A 22,378-nucleotide genomic window follows, 5' to 3' on the forward strand; every position below is an offset into this window, starting at 1 on the left:
TAATTGAATTTGTGTGGAAATGATTTCCAGGGTGTCACTCCTGTAAATTCACTGACTTACTTTTTAAAAAGACAGAGAGATAACAGTACATTTGTTTTGAAAAACCTCCTGGAAACCATTTTAAATGTACATTTAATAATTATCTTTTTTCCAGTCTTATCAAGAAATATCTTTTTTATTAATTTTATTGGTACATTTTAGGTATATAATATAATGACATTCATCATTGGAAATTTGTACCTTTACATAGTCTCTCTCGGTTCTTATTTTTTCCCCATTTCCCTGCCCTCCCTTCAACACCTCCATCCCTCCCTATTTACAAAGACTTTGTTTCCATTTTGTCATTTTCTCATATTAATTCCATTCCCTTTCTTTCCTTTCCCATACCCCTCCCACTTAAACTTCAGTTTGACCAGTGGTTCTGAGAGTATACAAACTATCAGTTTTTATAAATGATATGCTTCAAATTTGCTTTGGAAGAATAATTCAGTGACATATAATGTCTTCTTATTATTGTATGAGTTCCCCTTTATTCCTATAACAAAATGCCATTACTTGATAGTCAAACAACGCCACGTTATTGTCTTGTAGTTCTGAAGGTCAGATCCCCTACTCAGCTAAAGCATCATGTCAGCCAGGCTGTGTTCATTCTGGAAGCTCTGGAAAAGGAAGATCCACTTCCTTGCTTTTTCCAATTGTTTAAGAAGCAACCTTAATTCCTAGGCTCTTGGCTCTAGTCCTCTATCTTCAAGCCAGCAGCTTAGCACCGTTAATCTCTTCTGCCTCCTACTTCTCTTTTTTTAACATTGATAGGAGTGTTTAATAGTCAACGTGACAGAAGCATTAGTCCTCAGGCTTCCCCTAATGCTTTTATTTTTAGGGGAAGTGGGAGGGGAAGGGGAAAGGAAAGAAGGGAAAAGAAAAATTATGAGAAAAGAAAAAAATGGAAACAAAGCCTACTTCTACTCTTAAGGACCTTGTGATTGCATTGGAACAACAAGGATAATTGGATAATCAGTATATTTTTAAAGCAGCTAATTAGTAGCCTTACTTCCATCTGTAACCTTAATTTCCCCTTTGCCATGTAACCTAACATATTCACAGGTTTGGGGGATTAAGATGTAGACATCTTTGAGAGAGGAGGCAATATTCTGTCTACTATATTTGTATATGAAATAAAATTCTGTGGTTGGTACTATTCAGTGGCTCAGAAATGGACTTGTCATTCAGGACACACATTGAACAGAGTGATCTAAACTACAAGTGGAGAGAAGAAAAGTGTGCTATTAGAGCACGCATGTACCCAAGTCAACACAAAAAGATAGCGATGGCTCTCTATCTACTGTAATTTTCTCTTTTGAGGTTCCTTATGGGTATTGTAATTCCCATAGCCAGACATGGCATGGAATCAGTCTGATGAGTAGGAGAGAATATGGGCCACCTACAAGCAGCACAACACCTATGAATAATTCAACACATAAATAGTGCAGTACCTCCAAACAGAAATGTCAGTAATAAAACAGGCTTAGCAGTAAAACAAGCAGAACAAGTGAGTAAATACACCAGGGGATCCTGAAGATCCAAACCATCAGGCCAATCTGACAGAGAGAGGTGGGGGAATATTGAGCCCAATAGGATTGAGGATCAATAGCTAAGGGATGGGTTAGTATTTCTGTTGCTTATGCAGTGATTCCTTCAGAGTTGAGGCAAAACTACATCTTGAAAAGTCACAGGGAGTCCCTGGATGGCCATATCTCCCTCAAGTCACTGTGAACTGTTGCTTCCTATTAACAAATGTTTCTTTATTTCAGTTCTACCCGTTGCCATCTCAACTCAACACCCTCTTATACCTGCTGCAAGTTCAGCATCACCAGGTAGGACACCTCACCCCTGCTGTTGCAGAGTTTAGCAGAGCTCTTCCACTGCACATAGTGGTAGCCAGGGGTTCAGCTCTACCATCTCTAGGACTGGTAATGTTTCATTTGAGATCAAAAGATTTAAGAAAAAACAGACTGAGATGGTCTAGATATTGTGTTGTCCAGTTTCACTTTATATTTGATTATCTGTAATTTACTATCAAAGAACATAGTAATTCAGGGATTCTCATATGCTTTAACAAATGTAAAGAGTAAGGGGAAAAAAGAAGAGTGTAAGAATGTGTGTATGTGTGTGTGTGTGTGTGTGTGTGTTAAAGAAAGAGAAACTAATAAAGGTCATCTTATATCTTTTGAATTTAAGAAATAAAGTAGAGCATCTGCCTAATGTCTGGGAAGTGTACAACTCAGAAAATTTTAATTATTTTTCCAAATGAGTCACATGGAGAGGCCATGCCTCTTCCTAATCATGCTGAACATCCTAGTAATGTCGCTATTATGGTCCATTTTCATTTTTTATTGGTAATTTTAGATATATATATAATGATAACATTCATCATAGAGAATTTGTACCTATACATGATATATATTGCTTCTTTTTTTTTCCATTCCCATCTTCCCTTCAATCCCTCTTCCCCTCCTTATTTACAAAAGCTTTGTTTCCATTTTTTCCTTCTATTTTTTCTTGTCCCTTCTTTCCTTTCCCCCTCCCCTCTCTCTTGTTCCCCTTCTTATTGGAACATTTCTTCCCATTTCCCAATATCTATTACACATTTTAGTCCATTTTCATTTTGTCATTGTGCTTGTTGACACTATCTCTACTCCATCATCTGTAACTACTCAATTTCAGTTTTACCATCATGTAATTTATAGTCTAACAAGGCCAATGATAATCCCTAGTAAGCCCTTGTATCTTCACTGTTCTTGTGGCTACTGAGTACTTGAAACACATCTAATGGGAACTGAGATATTCTGTGTGTTTCAAATATAATCTAACTCTTTCAAAGACTTAGAGAAGTGGGGAGCTGCTGTACAATGGGTAGGAAATTTCAGTTACACACGATGAATAAATTCTAGAGATCTTCTGTATACATGGTACCTACAGTTAATAGTATAGCATTGTGCAGATATTTAGCATAGCATGAAAAATTTGTTAAAGTGGTACGACTCAAAATGTTCTTATATCACACACACACAAAAAGGACACAAGGAACCTTCTGGAGGTGGTAGATATGTTTATCCTCTTGATTGTGGTAATATTGTCACAGCTTATGCCTATGTCCAAATGCAGCAAATTGTATATGTTAAACGTATACAGTTTTTTAGTATATCAATCATACCTCAATAAAGTTGTTTTTTAAAAAGACAAAGAACTATAAAAAGAATGTAAAATTGCTCATTGACATTTTATATTGGTTACCTATTGAAATTATAATATTTTGACCCAATAGTTTCTCTCATGTGAGAAACTGTAAGTGTAAATAAGGACTAAAAGGTATAATAGATAATGTGAAATAGGAAGAAAAGGGGCAAAGGGGAAGGCGAAGTAGGAGGGGTAGGGGAAAGGAAAGAAGGGAATGGAATTAATATGAGAAAATGGAAAAATGGAAACAAAGTCTTTGTAAATAGAGAGGGATGGAGGGGTTGAAGGGAGGGTGGGGTAATGGGGAAAAAATAAGAACCAAGAGAGACTATGTAAAGGTACAAATTTCCAATGATGAATGTCATTATATTGTATACCTAAAATGTACCAATGATTAAAATGAATAATTGATAATGCAAAATAGGAAGAAAAGGTCCAAAGGGGTAGGGGAAGTGGGAGAGGTAGGGGAAAGGAAAGAAGGGAAAGGAAAAATGATGAGAAATGGAAAAAATGGAAATAGTCTTTGTAAATAGGGAAGTGTGGAGGAGGTGAAGGGAGGGCTGGGAATGGGGAAAAAATAAGAACCAAGATACATCATGTAAAAGTACAAGTTCTCAATGAGAAATGTAAATGTATTGTATACCTAAAATGTACTAATAAAAGAATTTAAGGGGAAAAAAAGAAATTATAATATTTTGGATACATTGGATTAAACAACACAGAGCACTAAAATTAATTTTACCTGTTTCTTTTTGCTTTTTAAGATGTGCCTATCAGAAATCTTACAATTACATATATAATAGATTCAACTTAATTTCTAGTAAATGACATTACCTTATGCCTTTCAATCACGATGTTAAATGCTTCTTGTGAATTTTCTTATCTAATCTTCCCAACTGCTGGATAGGGAGTGTCTGTAATCTCCCTTATCCTAATGCAGACACTCATGCTCAAATAGGTCAATACTGTCTCTGGGTTGATGGAACAATAACACAAAATCTGACTTTGGAGATCTAAAGCCTAATCTGTAGACTGCTCTAAATTCTCATCTAAATGACATTAAAAATTCTATTAAATATTGACCGGCCATGCTGCCTATTCAGAAACCAAGAGGATCACTTTGAGATGAGAAGAGCCAAGAGTGAAAGGAGTTAGTCTCTGAGCCAAGCCTGTATTTAATTTTTGTATTCTTGTACTTATTTACCCAGACTCATATGTCCATAGCCTAGATGGTGGCAGCAGCTCTTTATCACCCTCACCTCTGGCTTTGTTCCTGTCTCAGTCCATTTTTTACAATTCTTGGCTCTCTCAGCCAGGTGTGCTGACACACTCCTGTAATTCTAACTCTTGGGAGGCTGAGGCAGAAGGACTGCCCCAAGTTCAAGGCCAGCCTGGGCCAAATTGTGAGACTCTTTCAAAATAATAATTTTTAATAACTTAGTTCTTTTTTATTTTTTTGTGTGTTTGTTTGTGGGTGCTTTGTTTTGTTTTGTTTTAGACAGGGTCTCTCTATGTAGTTCAGGCTGGTCTTGAACTCACTATGTAGCCAAGGCTGGCCTTGAACTCATGGATTCTCCTGCCTTGGCCTCCCAAGTGCTAGGACTACAGGGGTGTGCCACCACATCCAGCAAAAATTTAGCTCTTGTGACCACATAAGGGTATTTTTGAAGCCTCAGGGAAATTTCCAGTTGGCTTCAATGCAGTGCTCAGAGAAGACTCAGGGACGCTGGGTTTGAACCTACTCTCTAATACCCCCTGCCTATGTAGCTGTGCCCCGTCTCTTTATCGATTTGTGCTCCAGTTATCTCATCAAAAAAATGGAACAATCGCTTATTTTAATGAGCTGTGGTGAGGACTAAGTCAGTGAATCCTTGTCAAGCGCATAGCGGAGAGCCTGGTGCCCAGCACCACTTCTCGGGCGGAGAGGCTTCTGCCCCGAGGCTGCCAGGCTGGAGAATGGGCCATGGTGCTTCTGCTGGAGCCATGGCCATCCTGTCATTCTTCCTCCCCAAGCTCTGGCAATCACCAGCATGCTTTCTGTCTCCACGTGTTTACCTATTCTGGATAGTTCGTATAAATGGAGCCATACAATATGAGATGATGTTTTTGTGCCCAGCGTGATGCTTTCAAGGCTGTCTGTTCCCTTTAAAATTCTTTGTTTGGAAGGCACTTGTGTAAAGGTAATTGAGTTCTCTAGGAAATGTGAAGCGAGTGAAGAGGGTCCTTCTCTTTCTAGTCAATATTAAATCTCAGGACTCGTTTTCCTTGCTTTGTTTTTCTAAAAGTTGTATCAACTTCAGCTGTCCTGGATATTAACCACCCAATCATGTCATCAGGTAGGTCAGTGAACTATGAGCTAAAACAACAAAAACTAGGTGTGCTATATTATATATGCCAGGTCTGGCATTTTAAGCCCATGGAAATGATGACTGATGTTCAGGGATGGGACAAATTCACTACCAAGGGATGTAGGGAGAGCATGTGATGTCCAGTGTCACCTCCGGCACCAGACTGCTACCAAATGAGGAAGAATTTCATCTGCCTTGCTCATGACTATTTTCCTAGCACCCATCACAGTCCTTAGCACAATACAGGCACTGAATATATGTTTGTTGAATTAATAAAAGAATGTCCACATGTGTGGCCAGGGCATTTGGCTCCTTATTGAATCAGCTGTAGTCTTGACTAGGAATAATCCTGCTAGACAGTAAGTCACGGAGGGGAATTTCTCCCCTCAAGAGACCCAAGCATCACTCTGAAAAATGCCAGTCATCCCTATGTGCAATCATCCTCTTCACGGGGAAGTGTTAGCACTTCAGATATGCACACACTAACAAAGCCAGATGCTTCTAATAAATATTTTTTATGTTTCAGTCACAGCAGATAATGAAAAGTTACGAACCATCTTGTCAGGTAAGAGCAGTGACTCCATCATTAGTCTTGTAGATAGACAGCACCTTACTATCCAGAGGCAGGCAGAGGGGGTCACTAGGTTATATAATGTTCTCTGAGGGGTCATCAAAGACATCTTTATGAATATCATGATTTTTACAACTTTTGCCCAAGTTTTTAGTGACTTGTTTTACTACTGCTGAGTACCCTCATGCAGAACCCTGCATGAGGGGGAGGCACTAGGAACAGCAGAATCACACTTAGGAGCCTTCTGCTGGCCACCTAAACTTGACTCTAACCTCCTCTGAAATTTGGCAGTTCATTATGAACATGTGGCTAGTCCAGATGTTTGGGTTAAGGTATAGACTAGCTGGGGACATTTTCCAGCTGTTAGTTGAGTCCTTTTCTGATGTGCGCTGTGTCTGTCCCAGGAAAGGGACCTTGATTCCTAACCCCCATTCCAATGTTGTTTCAGTTCTTCCTGTGGCTGACTCTGCAGCTGCCAATCGCAGAGCCAATGTGCCTGGGCTCAGCCCACCAGGTGAGCAGCCTTCCCCAGGGACACACTGTCACTCTTGTGAACTGTGGAGAGGGGTCACCACGCCTGGAAGAAGCCTGGGGGAGTAGCACAGGTCGGGGCTACCGAGGTACAGAAGAAAGCTCCATAGTGAGAGAAAATGGATCTTGGCCTGAAGACCTGGGCTGGTCAGTTGGTCCTTCCAGAAGACTTCAGCTTCTGGTCAGCTGTACTTTCCTGATATTCCAAGGAAACACTGTAAAGTTCAGAAAATACAAAGAATAAGAGAGCAAATAATCATGTCCCCCTTACCTAGACATGACCAATGTTTACATTGTGTTAAACTGGTTTTCTGTTCCTAACAAGAAGTGAAATAATCACACATGAAACTCCCAAGGCTGGGGATGTGGCTCAGTGGTAGAACATTTGCCTACCATGTGGGCAGCTCTGGGTTCAATCCCCATTGCTGCAGATAGATAGATACATAGATAGATTCGTAGATACATAGATGATCGATAAGAAGCTCCCAATTACTCCAACTCCAGTCTCTTCTCTCTCCTTCCCCTTTTTATATATACCTTTGTAGCTCATTTTTATATTTTTACACATATGAATTATATGATTTTGTGTGTCCTTTTTCACATAAATTATGTTAGTCTCTATATGTTATACAATACAGTTTCTCTTTACTCAATGTCACATTTTGAGATCAATCTATTTTGTTACACATGTGTGTATATATGTGTGTGTTTCACTGTTGTTAACTGCTGTAGAGTATTCTATTTTTGGAATATACTATTAAATTTAATCCATTTCCCCATGAATAGAAAAACATGTTCCTAAATTTTCATGTCTCTCATGCTATTGTCAAGGAACAAAGAATGAGAAATAATATATTCTAACACCTAGTCTGCTTTGTTCAGTGACTAGCAAAGAGCATGTCACATTGTGGTATAATTGTCAAACATTTTCTATCTTTTATTGCTATTATAAATCTGAGGTAGTTTAAAGATTCTTCTTAATTTTTAAGCCAGGTGTGATGGTTTGGATCAAAAATGTTTCCCAAAAGACTTATGTGTTCAAAGAGGAGTTTGCAAAGTGATTGGATCACAAGGGTGCTAACCTCATGAATGGATTGATTTGTTGCTGAATGGGCTGTTAGGAGGTGGAGCCTGATGAGGAAGTAGGTTACTGGGGCCATAACCCAGAAGTGTATGTCTTGTCCCTGGTTCTTCTCTGTCTGTGTTTTCTGGCTGCCATGAGGTAAGCAGCTTTCCTCTATGATGCCTTCTGCCATGGTGTTTCTGCCTTGCCACAGGACTAAAAGCAATGAAGTCAGCTGACCATGGACTGAAACCTCTGACACCATGAACCAAAATAAATCTTTCTTCCTTTAAGTTGTTTTTCTCATGTATTTTGTCAAAGCAATGAAAAGCTGACTAACACACCAGGCAGATAAGGTGAGTTTGACACTTACCCTTGTTTTTGTCTTGACAGAAGCCTGGCCCAGGCTGAGACTGGTGAATGGCACTGGAAGATGCTCTGGAAGGGTGGAGGTTTCCTACCAGGGGACCTGGGGGTCAGTGTGTGATGAAGGCTGGGGCCTGCCAGAGGCACAGGTCGTGTGCAGGCAGCTTGGGTGTGGCCTGGCTCTGTCTGCCCCCCTTGGTGCCCACTTTGGCCCAGGCTTTGGAAAGATCCTCTTAGACAATGTGCACTGCACTGGCACAGAAAGCAGCCTGTCCTTGTGCACCCATGACAGCTGGTTCACTCACAACTGTAGCCATGAGGAGGACGCTGGAGTCATCTGCTCTGGTGAGGGTCCTTTTGCATTCTAAATGACTCATGTGCAGAATGGCTTAGCTGCTCCTTCTGGGAGGGCTGGCATCTTCTCTCTTTACACTAACAGGTCCTCTAGTAAGGCAAGTCCCTCTCCTCCAAGGAAGACTGATTTCTACAACCCATTCTACTTTGACTTCTGTCTAGCTACTGTTTAATCTGTGCAATGGAAATGGGATGCAAATGAACCTGTCAAATCAAGCTTTAAGTCGTTCAAAAGGCTGGTTTTAATGATCCATTGTGCTACCTGAAGCTTAGAAGGTGTTCCCAGCTGATACCAACCCTCTGTAACAGATGGATTCAGAATGCAGCTCAGGAGGCTGAGCTCGCTCGCGTCAAGCTGTCCTACAGGGAGCCCCATAGTCCTTGTCTGAATGCCCCTCTCCTGGGCAGTTGCTCCAGGTTAGAGCCTGGTATCCTTGGGGGTGAGTCTTTGAGAAGAGTTCCAGGCTGAGGAGTGACATCAGTGACAAGGAAGTTAGGAATTAGCTCACAGTACCCAGTACCCCAAGTGCAGAATCTTTCCAAATGAGAATCCAGTCACCAGGCAGCTGCAGGCATGACAGGACTGTTCTGTGGGCACTGAAGAACCACAATTAACTGTCCTTGATCTCTGGGATATGCTGTATAATAACTATGCTCCTCAGTCCTCACAAAGTATTTGAGAGAAAACTAAGAAATTGAAAATTTTATACATATTTGATTTCAGAGTACTTCTGCCACTCGAAATACCATGGGACCATTCAGTTTACTTATTTTTTAATCCTAAAGTAGTGTTATTCAAACTTAACTGTGCATTAGGATCCCCTGGCAACTCATTAAAATACAGATTTCTGGACCCTACCCTTGGGGTTTTTATTTGTTAGCTCTAGAGTAGGGTATGAGAATGTGCACTTCTGACAAGTTTGGGATGCTTATGCACTGTTGGTCTGGGGGTCACATTTTGAGAATCACTGTTTTAAAACATAATTTAATAGAATATTTCTTATCCCAATAAATAGAAGCAGAATTATCATCATCTTCATTACCATCTTCATCTTCATCACCATCATCTTCATCTTCATCACCATTGTCATCTTCATCATCATTGCCATCATCATTATCACCATCATCATCTCCATCATTCTCATCATTGCCATCTTCATCTTCATCATCACGGTCATCATCATCATCACCTTCAGCACCATCATCGTCATTGTCCATCTCATCTTTATCAGCATCAGCATTACCTGCACTATCAGCATCAAAAACTAGTCTCACCAGTAAGTCAAACTTTATATTTACTTTCCTAGTTGCTTTTAGTTTGTTTTTATGCTTGAGTATTTACAGAACTTAACATCCAAAGAAGAATATTTAAGCAAATCATTAAAAGTCTTCAAACCTCTGGATATCCAACATTATGCAAATAGGTCTCTGTGGATGAATTAATTTCTCAGTTATAGATAGGAGCCCAGGGTTGCACTCGTGACCTCCTCTTCATCTGACAGCCACTGTCTTGCTCTCAGCCTTCATCATCCCTTCCTTCCTAGAAGACCACGGGCTTTCTGCCTGGCTTCTGTGCCTACGTGTTCTCAATGTCCAGAGTTAAATCAGGATTATTGAGGCATAATTTACATACAGTAAAAACTACCATGTACTTCAAAGAATTGTAATCATTACAGTTGTGTAACCATAATCACTATCAAGATATAGAACATTGCCATTACCTTATAAAGTTTCCTTGTCCCTCTTTGTTTTTAAACTTCTCCCCTGATCTTTGAATTCTGACAACCACTGATTTGAGTTTTCTCTCTAAAGGTTTGCCTTTCCCAGAATATCATATAATGCAATTAAGCAACACAGAACATTTTTATTGGGATTCTTTACTTAGCATAATATTTATAAGAATCATCCTTGTAATTCTATGCATCAAATATCATTCTTTTATCTTGTAGTATTTCACTGCATGGATGAACCAAAATTTGTTTATCTTTTCACTACTTGGTGGACATTAATTTATTTCTAGTTTTTGTTTTGTTTTGCTTTTTGAGACATGTAGTTTTCTCGCTATGTAGTTCATGCTGGCCTTAAACTCACTATATAGCCCAGGCTGGCCTCAAACTCATGGCGATCTTCCTGCCTCAGCCGACAAGTGGTAGGATTACAGGTGTGTGCCACCATACCCAGCTACTGTTTCTAGTTTTTACTATTATTCATAAAGCTACTATAAATACTCACATACAAGTTACAAACTGTTTTCAAAAATGGATTCCCACCAGCAATGTGTGAGAGTTACAGTCGTTGGCATCCTTGTCAACACTTTAGGTTGTCTATTTTTAAAGTTTGGCTATTATGATATCTCTACCATAATGAGATAGTGCTAACTCTTTGAGGGGTTTTTTTATTAGTACAGATTAGCTATATAGAATAATGGGTTTCATTTTGGCATATTAATACATGCATATAACATATTTTGTGGTTTTAAGCTACATTTCTCTAAAGACAAATGAAGTTGAACATTTTTTTTATTTGCTTATTTGCATCTCTTTGGTGAAATGTCTATTCAAATCTTTTATGCTGTTTTTAAAAGCTGAGTTGTCTGTCTTGTTACTGTGTTGTAAGACAGTTATTTACATATTATAGATACAAGTACTTTATCAGGTACATGTGTTGCAAACATTTTATATCAGTCTGTGGATTGTCTTTTCATTTTATTAACAGCATTTTTTAAAAAGCAGATTTAAAATATTTATGGAAGTCCAGTTTACTGATATTTTTATCTGAGAAAGACTTGTTTAACTAAAAGCCTCTCAGATTATTATTAACTGTTTTCTTCTATGTTTCATTTATTCATATGATCTGTTTTAATTGATTTTTGCTTTTGGTTTAATATATAATTCAAAGGTCTTTTTTCATAAACATCTAACCATTCCAACATCATTCATTGAGAAGATTATGCTGTCTCTATTGAGATACTGGAAACTTTTGCCAAAAATTAAATAACCCTATATACATAGATCTTCTAGATTCCTCCTTTTGTTCCATGGATTTGTGTGACCATCCTCATGCCCATATAACAGTCTTGATTATTATAGTTTCAAAGTAGTGTTGAAGTCAGATGGTGTGAATCTTCCAACTTTGTTTGTCTTTTCTTTTTTTTAATTAATTTTATTGGTACATTTAGATATACATAATGGTAACATTCATTGTAAGGAATTTGTACCTGTCCATATTATATCTTGATTCTTCTTTTCTCTCCAATCCCTTCCCCTCCCTTTAACCCCTCTTCCCTTCCTTATTTACAAAAGCTTTGTTTCCATGTTTTCCTTCTGTTCTCTTTCTTTTCCCTTCCTTCCTTTACCCCTTCCCCCTCTCTTGTTCCCCTTCCCATTTGAATATTTTCCCCCTTCCCAATATCTATTATACATTTTGCTCCTTATTCTACAAATAGTTCTTTTTCTCTTTTATACCCTTTCAGTTTCTCACACCAGAGTAATCGAGATTTTTTTCTCTTGACTCAAATTTTATTTTTCTAGCTTTACTGAAGTATGACTGAAAAATAAAAAATTGTATATATTTTAGGTGTGCAACATGTTGTTTTGATAAAAAAAAAACCTTGTTTAATGAATCTCACCAAAGAAACAAGTCAGCTTATAAAGTTCTACAAAAATGCCTGATGAGATTTTTAATTTGAATTGTGTTGTCTATTAATATATTTGAGAAAAATTGATATCATAACATCATTAAGTTTTTAAACCATCAATACTGTATATCTCTTCATTTAATGTTTTCATTTAAGGTCATCAAGATCCTATAGTTTTCTGCATGAAGATTTTCTGCATATTTATTAGACTTATCCATAAGAACTTTATGGGTTTTGATGCTATTATAAAGGGTACTTAAATTTTAAAAATTCAGTATCTTCTTTTTGTTGCTGGTAAAAATGAAGTTTATATGTAATAAGTGATGGAATAAGAATCAGATCTCATATTAAAACAATCATGTCTTTAGCCTGGAAACTCACTAAGGCCTTTAGTACTGGTTTCTTATGTTACATTTTCATAAAGAGATGCTAGAAATTGGCTTAGAGTGCCTGATAGCTTTCCCTTTACTTGGCTTTCATTTATCTCTTTGGAGTGCTGTTTATTAACTAATTGATGTTTTCTTTTCACTGTAGCTGTTGCAATAACAATAGAGTCCATCACTTCTGTGGAAGAGCAAACACCAGCAGGTACATTAAAGTGCATCTTTTTTCAGTGTACATTGAATCTTTATATCCTATATATTTATTGAGGTTTACAGAATACATCATTTTTCTAGAAATATGAACAAAATTAGACATTTAATGGCAAATATTGCTAGATACCCCCAGTCCCTGTGAAGATTCTTGAGATAGTGAAAGATGTTTCTGAAAGTATGGTTCTAGTACTGCTAGTTCAGTAGGGTACTAAGGTCAGTTGTATATGCACACAGGCACATTCACACCCACATGGATTCTGTGGTCCTGTGACTTTAGACAATGCATTAAACACAGTAGACAGATCTCTTTACTACAGATATCTAGGAGCCTTTATGTACACCTAACCCTCAAAATACCCACTAGAAATCTCAGGATGTCAGGCTTATGCAATACATTTGACCCAAATTCCCTTTTCTTTGTGTGCCATCTCTTGGGAAGTTTTCTGCATAATATGAATAAGGAAAGTGCTGAGATCCAGATATTTTGGGCAAATGTATCATGGCTACAAAGGTATTCCAGTCAAATTAAAATACATGTTATCTCATCTCCCTGAGTGTCTGAAATCAGGGCTGCCATCCTCCAATTCCAAAGCTCCCTAAAAGGAACTCTTCTTTTTATTTCTACCTGTCCAAGTCCTTCCATGGTTCAGCAACCATTCTCCAGAGTTTTTTTTCCCTTGGAAGAAGGCACATCGTCTACATTTTTACTCTTGTTACTGACATCTCTCAAAATCCACAGTGACTTAGTATTGTTCTAGCTTCTGCCTAAGTTATAAGCTTTATCTGCAGGCACTCTTTATTTCCTTCTTTATGGTCAAGAAATATTTTTGAATGAATGATGGCACACAGCATTACTAATTTATAGAAATTGCTCTTATTCCCTCAGTTTTCCTTAAGGGTTATGTCTCTAAATTTGTCTTCTGTTTTCACAAGATTGCTTCTACTGAACAAAGGATTCAGGATAAGTTGACCATGAATATAATGAATGATTGAAAAGTTAAATCATCTTGTTTAATGGTAATGATGGTGACCAATTTAGATAAATCAAGAGAAAATAGAACATTTCAGAAGGGTATTGGGTCTTTGGATGGGTCCTTTGTGTAGCGTGTTCACTTAATTATTGTCACCTTACTGACTGATTGTGACCTAAGTTTGCTGTTCATTATAGCTGATATCTTCACAGAGCCATCGCTGACAACAGCCCTGGAGGCCTTGACTGCTCCATCTGCAGGTATGGGAAGTAGGTCCTGAGATATTAAGGGCTGATGGACAGCAATGAGAGAAGTGTTTTCCAAGCTGGGGAAGCCAAAAGTAGAAAATAATCCATTTGCTTTCAGGGAAATTTTCTTAACCCTGTCAAGTTTCGGTTTCTTTACCTGTAAAATGGGAGCCTACCCCTGCTTAAAGTTTAAGGAAGAAATATGCAAGTTAGCAGCTCTTGGGTTCTCTGGCACTTAACTCATTGACACAAAAAGTTCCTGTCCTCAGCCTCCTTCACATAGTAAAGCCATAAGAAAAGATTTTCATGAGTCCAAAGGGACCAAGTTGCTCTAAGACTGTGGTGGATAATGAGATATCTATGTAGCTATGATTTGCCTAGCACAGTCTAGCTTACTGTTTCATTTGATATGTTGATAAGGGAATCGCATATGGACAAAATGTTCTTATTAGGAGAACCCTAGGAGTTCTAGAGAGTTATTATAAAGGTTTTCAACATTTTGAGTGGAGGTCTTAGCAAAGTCCATTTTCGTTTGAAATTGCAAATTACTCTGGCTATTCTTAATGTGTGAGTGCCTGAGAGCTGTGTGATCTTGCATGTTTGTAAAATGAGAAGATGCCTAACTAGGAATTTAAAAGAATAAAAGAAACCTTCCAGTGACTGGAGGGTCAGTCCCTAAGATCCCTCCTCTTGTGTCTCCGCCAGGAGCCTGGATAGCAGTGAGGCTGCTGAATGGCACAGGGAGGTGTTCAGGCCGCGTAGAGGTCCTTGTCCAGGGAACGTGGGGGACGGTGTGTGACGACCTCTGGGACCTGGCCGAGGCCACTGTCGTGTGCCGCCAGCTGCAGTGTGGCCAGGCAGTGGCAGCCCCCACAGGGGCCCACTTCGGAGCAGGATCCGGGGAAATCCTGCTGGATGACATGCAGTGTGTGGGCAGCGAGAGCCACCTGGGCCAGTGCGCGCACAGGAGCCAGGCCAGGAACAACTGCGGGCACCTTGAGGATGCTGGAGTCATCTGTGCAGGTGAGGGGGCATCACCTTCCAGGGTGTCACTGCTTTTTGCCCCTTCAGGCAACTTTGGTCTACATTCACAACAATCCTTAGACAGTTAAAATAAGCCCACAGACCTACTGAGTTGATCTTTCATCCCCCAGGTGCTGAAGATCCACCAAGCCCTACCCCCTCTGCAGGCTCTGAAGCTGTGTCCACAGGGTACACGCTCAGAGGTGGGTCACCTGTGTTCGCTGTGTTTGCTTATAGCCCTGTTCACTCTGCAGAAGACACTTCCACAAACTGGGCAGACACCCTGAAGGAGAGCACAGTGGCCTGATTCCTTATTATGAGCGAGGGCCATTGATAAGAGTAAAAAAAGATAGAAGAGTTTCCAAAATGGATATTTATTCCAGCACCTGAAATTCATCATTATGGAGTATACCTTTTCCTTGAATATCCCCAGGGCGAGGGATGGAGTATAGGAGGAGTTAAATGGCATCTAAAAAAAGAAGACATTGGCCCAGTTATTTGCCTGCTTAACAGATGCCAACATGCTGAGCTCTCTCAAATGGATGCTCCTAGATCCCAGAGGTAGGGAAGGTCAGAGCTCCTAGGGGAGGCAGAGCATGGGCTTGGATCCTCTGCATCTGGCCAGTGCTGAGACTCCATCCAGCAGCTACGACACAGGCACAGCACTGAAAGTTAAGACTAGGTCTGTTGCACAACGTGTCACCCACTAAACACGAAACCACAAATCAATTCTCCACACTGAGCAGTGTGACAGTTAATTGCTACATGACATTTTAAGGTCTAATGTGGTCCAATTGATCCCCTAATGATACAGCAATGAGGTTGTTTGTTTAGATTGATGCTTTAGGTAGCAAAATGAGGACCAAGAGGAGCTGAGAGGTGTTCTGGACAGCTCAAGTTGTTTAGGTAATAGCAAGTCCAGATAAATTTGCCTAGAGATAAATGCCTAGAGAAAGCCAGAGAAGTGCAGTCCCTTATGTGAGTACCATGTCTGCATGACTTCATTCTGACTGCTGTTTCCTAGAAGGGAATAAAAAAAAGAGACTACAGAAAGGTGGGCTTGCGAGTTTTCTGAGATGTAAAATGTACAGAGCAAAGAGAATATTCTAAAACCCCACTTTAGAGACTGAAAAACTCAAAACCGGGAAAAATAAAGTTTTGTCTGCATACTGCAGTGGGGAAACCTGATAGAATATTTGAATCTGGCTGTTCAGAGCATTGTCATTGCATTACCTTTTTCTACATTGGGCAGGGAAGCTCCTGGCTGAGAGTGATGTCCCTGTTTGTTTCTGCTTGCAGGTGATGGCCCCTCAGCTCCTACACCCTCAACAGGCACCCCCAGTTTTCACTCCACACTCACCCCAGCAGGTAATGCCTTCCTGTGGCGAGGTTGGAGCTGTGCAAAGTGCTTCCTGAGCACCTGCTATGTGCTGTGCATAGAGTTAAGTGCCCTCATAACACTGTTACTTTGCAGTAGCCTCAAAGGAAGTGATTACTTTCAGCATGTCACAAGTGAATAAACAGAGGCTCAGAGACAGCAGATGGGAAGGTGGCACTGGTCAGGTGTCTAGAATCACACAACCAGTGTGTGGCAAAGGCTGGATCCACCCAGACCTGTATGACTATAGGCCCTTGATTTTACCAGGTGTTTCCCGGTGACATGGATCAGAGGTACCTCATGCATGAGAGAAGGAAATTAATTAAATAATTAATTGCTCATATCAAGACTATTTGAGGAAATTACAAATGTTGAAATTACATTACTATTAGGCTACCTAGAACAGAAGATTTATTATAATACAAGATACGAAAGATAAAATGTTAACAATTCATTTGGAGTTTTCATTTTTCCTTTCACTGCTTCATTTGAGCAAAATTTATCTCAACTGTACCTAGGCCTCAGTAGCATATAAAATCATCCTGTAACCATTTTTGGAATATTTACACATTTTATACTCCCTTTTATATTTTGTAAATATTTTATATTCTTTACATGTAGTGTATTTTATAATACATTCTTTTTATAAACATTCTTGCTAGCCAGCTCTGATGTTATTTCCATCTTACAGTGGGCCAAAATGGGATTCCATTGTAATGAAAGGTGGCATCAGCCCAAGCTTTGAATTAGGGAAACCCTATCTTCACACTGGAAGCTCCATTGTCCCTCTAGAATGACATCCCTAAGGCCCACACCCAAATCATGCATTGTCTGTACAGGTGAGGGCTGTCACTTCCTAGGATGTCACTGCTTTTGTGTATTTTCAAACACATTCAACCAGCTTTCTTAGAAGTCATTGAACAGTTTATTATCACCATAGTTATTAAAGATATTTTAAAATTATCAGATGCTGATGTGTCTCCAGGCTTCATCCCCACCACGGAGCCTGAAACTGCTGCCTTGGTCCATAAACTCCCAGGTTGGTGAAATCTTTGGGTCATGTGGATTGGGACAATTATTTTCAATTTTTGGTGGGGGGGGGGTGCCAGGGATCAAACTCAGGTCCTTGCACTTGCGAGGCAGGTGCCAGAACCACTGAGCTAAATCCCTGGCCCTAAGAGACAATTATTTTCTTAAACTATGTTAGCAATTCCTCATCCTATCCAGAGGCACAATGTTAAGCAGGATCAGGAGGTCAATAAAAATGGAGATGAGAAGTTTGAGAAATAAGATACATCTTCCATCACTTGGAGTTCTTTAAAAATGCTTTTACTTGTCCACCAATAATTCTCTTTAGAAAATTCTTACAGTGTCAAACTGATTTATGGACTCAAATAATGGGAGCAATTAAATAAGAATCAGATGCATTTTCTGGACAAACAAAGGTAAAGTATCTCCTGCAGACTGGCAAACCAGGAGCACCGGCAGCAGCAACATCATTGACCCGGCTTTCACATTATGAACCTGAAAGGGCTGAAGGAGCAAGATGAGGGGAGGCAGGAGAACTTGCAGGAAGAGAAGAGAAGGATGGGGAAGCAGCAGTAGGAAGTCAGGGCGGGTCTTCCTTTTGTGTGCTCTTGCCAGGACAGCTGTGATGTTGGCTCCAAATGCATGACAAAATGGCCAGGCAGGAGAGACAGGGATGGCATTTGCAGTATATTCTGCCCACCTCCCACGGCAGGTGTCCTTCGGCTTGACTGATATGCAAGGAAGTTCATGTGTTATGTATTAAGGCCAAGTCTGCAAATCACTGTGTGGCCTCCAAATTAAAAAGTGAACTTGTCTTCTACCTGCCCCACAGTGAACAGAACAGCTTGGCTAATTGCTGTTCGAGAGTCGAGCTCTACTTGGATCAAATTGTTCCCATGTGTAGGAGCTCTAAGATAATTTGTTTAATGTTTTATAAGATTTTAAAAAACAAGAGTGAGAAAAGGTGGTGGCTAGAAATCCAGTATGCATCTCATTGTGTTTAGGTGATGGAGAACTTGGATAAATTCACTTAGTTGGAAATTTAGAGACTTGGTGGTTAAACTGAATGTGAGGAATCTGAGAACCTTCTAGAGGAAAAACTGGCACAAAGATCAAAGAAATTCCAATATCGGTTAGGCAGGCATTGAAGTAATAACTAAAGCAGATGACTAGTCTCCCCATAACTAAAGTTTTCCCTCCTGCTGTGGATCTGAAGCGCCAGGGGCAGGTGAGGGAGGAGTGTTCCTCTGGACATTTGCCTGTGAGGGAGAAAAGACTTGGTAGAAAGTGCTTGACTTTTCCCTTCAGATAGTTCTTGTTTTCACTCTTCTTTCTGTGGATTTGGGGAACCTCTGCCCATAAAGGATGTCTTGTTCCTCTGCTCACAGGTGATGGATTGACAGCAGCCTCCCACACACCGCAGCCTCCTCGCCTTCCTTCCGCACCCACAGCAGCAGGTGAGTCCTGGCCGACACCTGTGTGCACTTGGAGAGTGAGAAAAGGGTGCTACCTCTCTGCCACAAGCCAAGGAGGTGACGAGTAGTACAATTCACAGTAGCAATATCATGCAGCAACCAAAGGAGAAGGGCTTGTTCTCTATTTAGGAGATGAGAACTGTATATAGAAACTTAGGGAAGTCAAACTACCTCCATTTCCACAAGTCTGATCTGTCTGATTTCAAAGAACAAGATTTTACCTCTGCCTTTTTCCTGGAGCTATTTTTACCTTTGTTTTCTAATTGACACACAATAATTTTATATATTTCTGAGATACTGTGCAGTACCTTGATACATCCAATGATATAGATCACCTCAAGAATTCTTTATTTCTTTGTGGTGAGAACACTCAGAAGTCCCTCTCCTATCTATTTTGACTTTTTGTTCAGCGCTGATTGAGCCATCTTTGAGCTATTTTGAAATACACTTTACATGATTGCTAACAGTGGACTCTACCATATAACATAACAACAGAATTTATTCCTAACATTTAATTATAACTTTATACCCACTGAATAATTTCTCCTCATTCCCCCTCTTTTTCTTTCTTCCCAGTCTTTGGTAATGGGCAAAAGGGAGAAGGTTTTAGTGAGCACCAATTTCTATTTAATCCACTTATTCTATTTTTTTCTCTTTTCCTGCCTTCTTTTGGATTAACCATTATCTATGATTCCATTTTATTTCAACTACTGACTTTCTCTTTCTTTTGATATTGAACAGTTGAGCTACAGTTTCTAATATGCATCTTTTATATGATTAAGTCAACCTCCAAATGATACTATATCACATCATGTGCAATATAAGAACCTTATGATGGTACATTTTCAATCACTCTCATCCTTTGTGAAATTATTGCACTATATTGTAATTTATTTAATTATAAATTCTACAGTATTTTGTTACTCTTATACAATTAAACATGAAAAAACTCATTAAACATATTCACACATATATACATATACACACATTTTTGGGGAAAAGTAATATTAGAATGTCAGTTTTTTTCAATTTTTATATTTGACTAGTATATATTTACAGGACATAAGATTTTTTTATATTAAATTCCTTTATTGGTACATTGTAGGTATACAACATAATTACATTTCTCATTGGGAATTGTACCTTTATATAATGCATCTTGGTTCTTATTTTTTCCCCATTCCTAGCCCTCCCTGCATGCCCTCCACCCTTCCCTATTTACAAAGACTTTATTTCCATTTTTTCCATTTCTCATCATTTTTTCCTTTCCCTTCTTTCCTTTCCCCTGTGCCTCCCACTACCCCTACCCCTTTGGACCTTTTATTCCTATTTTACATTATCGATTATTCATTCTAATAATTGGTACATTTTAGGTATACAATATAATGACATTCATCATTGGAAATTTGCACCTTTACATAGTCTCTCTTGGTTCTTGTTTTTCACCCTTGCCCAGCCCTCCCTTCAACCCCTCCAGTCCTCCCTATTTACAAAAATTTTGTTCCTATTTTTCCATTTTCTCATATTAATCCCATTCCCTTCTATCCTTTCCCTTAGCCCTCCCACTTCCTTCCCCTTTGCCCCTTTTCTTCCTATTTCACATTACCTATTATACATTTAGTCCTTATTTACACTTTCAGTTTCTCACACCAGAGAAACTATTCAGTATTTACACATCTGTGTCCTATTTATTTTACAGGACATAAGATTGCATTCCTTGTGGAAAGTTGGTAAATGTACATAACATATCTTAATTCTTCTTTCATCCCCTTCTCCTTCCTTCCCTCTCCCTCCCTCTATCTCTTGATTCTCTTCCCACTTGCAAAATATCTATCTCCCTATTTCCTATTCTTTTATTTTGCTCTTTATATTTCTTATATAAGAGAAACCATGCACTATTTAAGCTTTGTGTCTGATTTATTTAATTTAACATTTTGACATGTCTGGTACTCCTCATTTTTCTGGGTAGATCCAAGCTTCTGTTTTGTATTCCTTTGACTGAAGAATTTCCTTGTGTATTTCTTATAATCAGATTTGCTGGCAATGAATTATATCAGTTTTCTTTTTTTCCAGAAACAAAAACTTATTTCACCTCAATCTTTGAAAGATGTTTCTACTGGGTATAAAATTTGGGGTTAAGAGGTTTTTCTTTCTTTCTTTAGTTCAATACTTTAAAAATGCACTGCTTTGTTTTCTCATTTGAATGGATTCCAATAAGTTTGCTGTGTGCTCATCTTTGTTCTCTTTGTAATATTTCTTTTCATTCTGACCAGTTTCAAGATTTTCTTTTTTTGGTACTGGGGATCGAACTCTGGTCCTTATGCTTTCGAGGCAGGTGGCAGAACCACTGAGCTAAATCCCCAGCCCTTCAAGATTTTCTTTTTATATTCAGTCCTAGTTTTCAACAGTTTGATTATCTACTTGGAGTTCCCTGAGCTTCTTGGATCTGTGGTGTGATGTATTCCATTATTTTTGAAGAATCTTGACCATCCTGTCTTCAAATTTTCCTTCTGCCTTGTTTTCTTGCACTTCTCCTCCTGAGAATTCACTTGCATGTATGTTAGATCATTTGATGCTGTAACACCACATTTAGAAGACCTAGGTTTTTTAATTTTATTTTAGCTCTTTTCCATATGTTTCTGTTTGGAAAATTCCTGTTTACCTATCTGCATTTTCATTGCCCTTTTCTCAGCGGTATTGAGTCTGATAATGAGTCTTATCAAAGGAATTCTTCCTCTCTGATGTCATGCTTTTATTTCTAGCATTTCCATATGACTCTTTTATATTTTATTTTGAAATTACCATTTATTCATGTATATTGTTCACTTTTTCCACAGAAGTCTTTAACACATTAATCATAGTTATTTTAATGTTCCTGTCTGTACTTTCCAGCATCCGGACCCCCTTTCATTGTTTCGTTTCTTGACAGTGGACTGGCCTTTCTCTTGCTTTTTTGTGGAACTCATGGTGCCAGTTGAGTGCTAGCATCACATTTAGAAATAAATAATATTTGCACCCAGAAATGGGTATATCACTTCTCTGTCAGGCCATCAACGTTAGAGATTCAGTCAATCCACTCAGAAGTTGAAGTGGATTTAGGTATTACATCACATCAGAAACTTCAAAATTATGGAATGTTGATACCTTGTGTTTATTGTGAGGACACCAGTGTGAGGATTTTTTTTTAGTGTTCTAGCTCCCTCCTCAGCCTTTAACTGCTGTTGCATACCTACCCTACCAAGTGGTCTCCTCCTTCCGTACTCTTGCCCCTCCCAAGCTTGGGCTACAGCTCCTAGAGACAGGCTCCCTTTGTCCTGGTTCCATAACAGCCTCAGGGACAATGTTAAAGAAATTTTTTTTTGGTAAGAGGTAGTTAGGTGATGACAATCTGTCCCAAATATATATCAATGAATACCCAGGAGCCAGAATACCCAGATCCTTTAGAATTTTACAGATGATGTACAGCTATATGGCACCATAGCAAGTGAGCTATCCTGGGTTAAACAGACTTAAATGTTTGTTAGCCTTTAATATGCTAATGAGCACTGCCA

The 22,378-nt window shown here is 39.1% G+C and overlaps 1 protein-coding gene across 1 annotated transcript in view; it reads left to right on the top strand.

The window, feature by feature from the left end:
• LOC101715149 (scavenger receptor cysteine-rich domain-containing protein DMBT1-like) overlaps window positions 1-22,378 on the top strand; it is a 150,988-nt gene that overhangs the window by 31,538 nt on the left and 97,072 nt on the right. The window contains 3 exon segments of the mRNA XM_087185349.1: window positions 6,605-6,670; window positions 8,144-8,461; window positions 14,589-14,968. Coding sequence (XP_087041475.1) covers window positions 6,605-6,670; window positions 8,144-8,461; window positions 14,589-14,968 — 764 coding nt within the window.

Source organism: Heterocephalus glaber, unplaced genomic scaffold, assembly GCF_053883595.1.
Source record: "Heterocephalus glaber isolate CG9 unplaced genomic scaffold, H.glaber_assembly_v1.0 deba00001497, whole genome shotgun sequence".
Taxonomy (NCBI): domain Eukaryota; kingdom Metazoa; phylum Chordata; class Mammalia; order Rodentia; family Bathyergidae; genus Heterocephalus; species Heterocephalus glaber.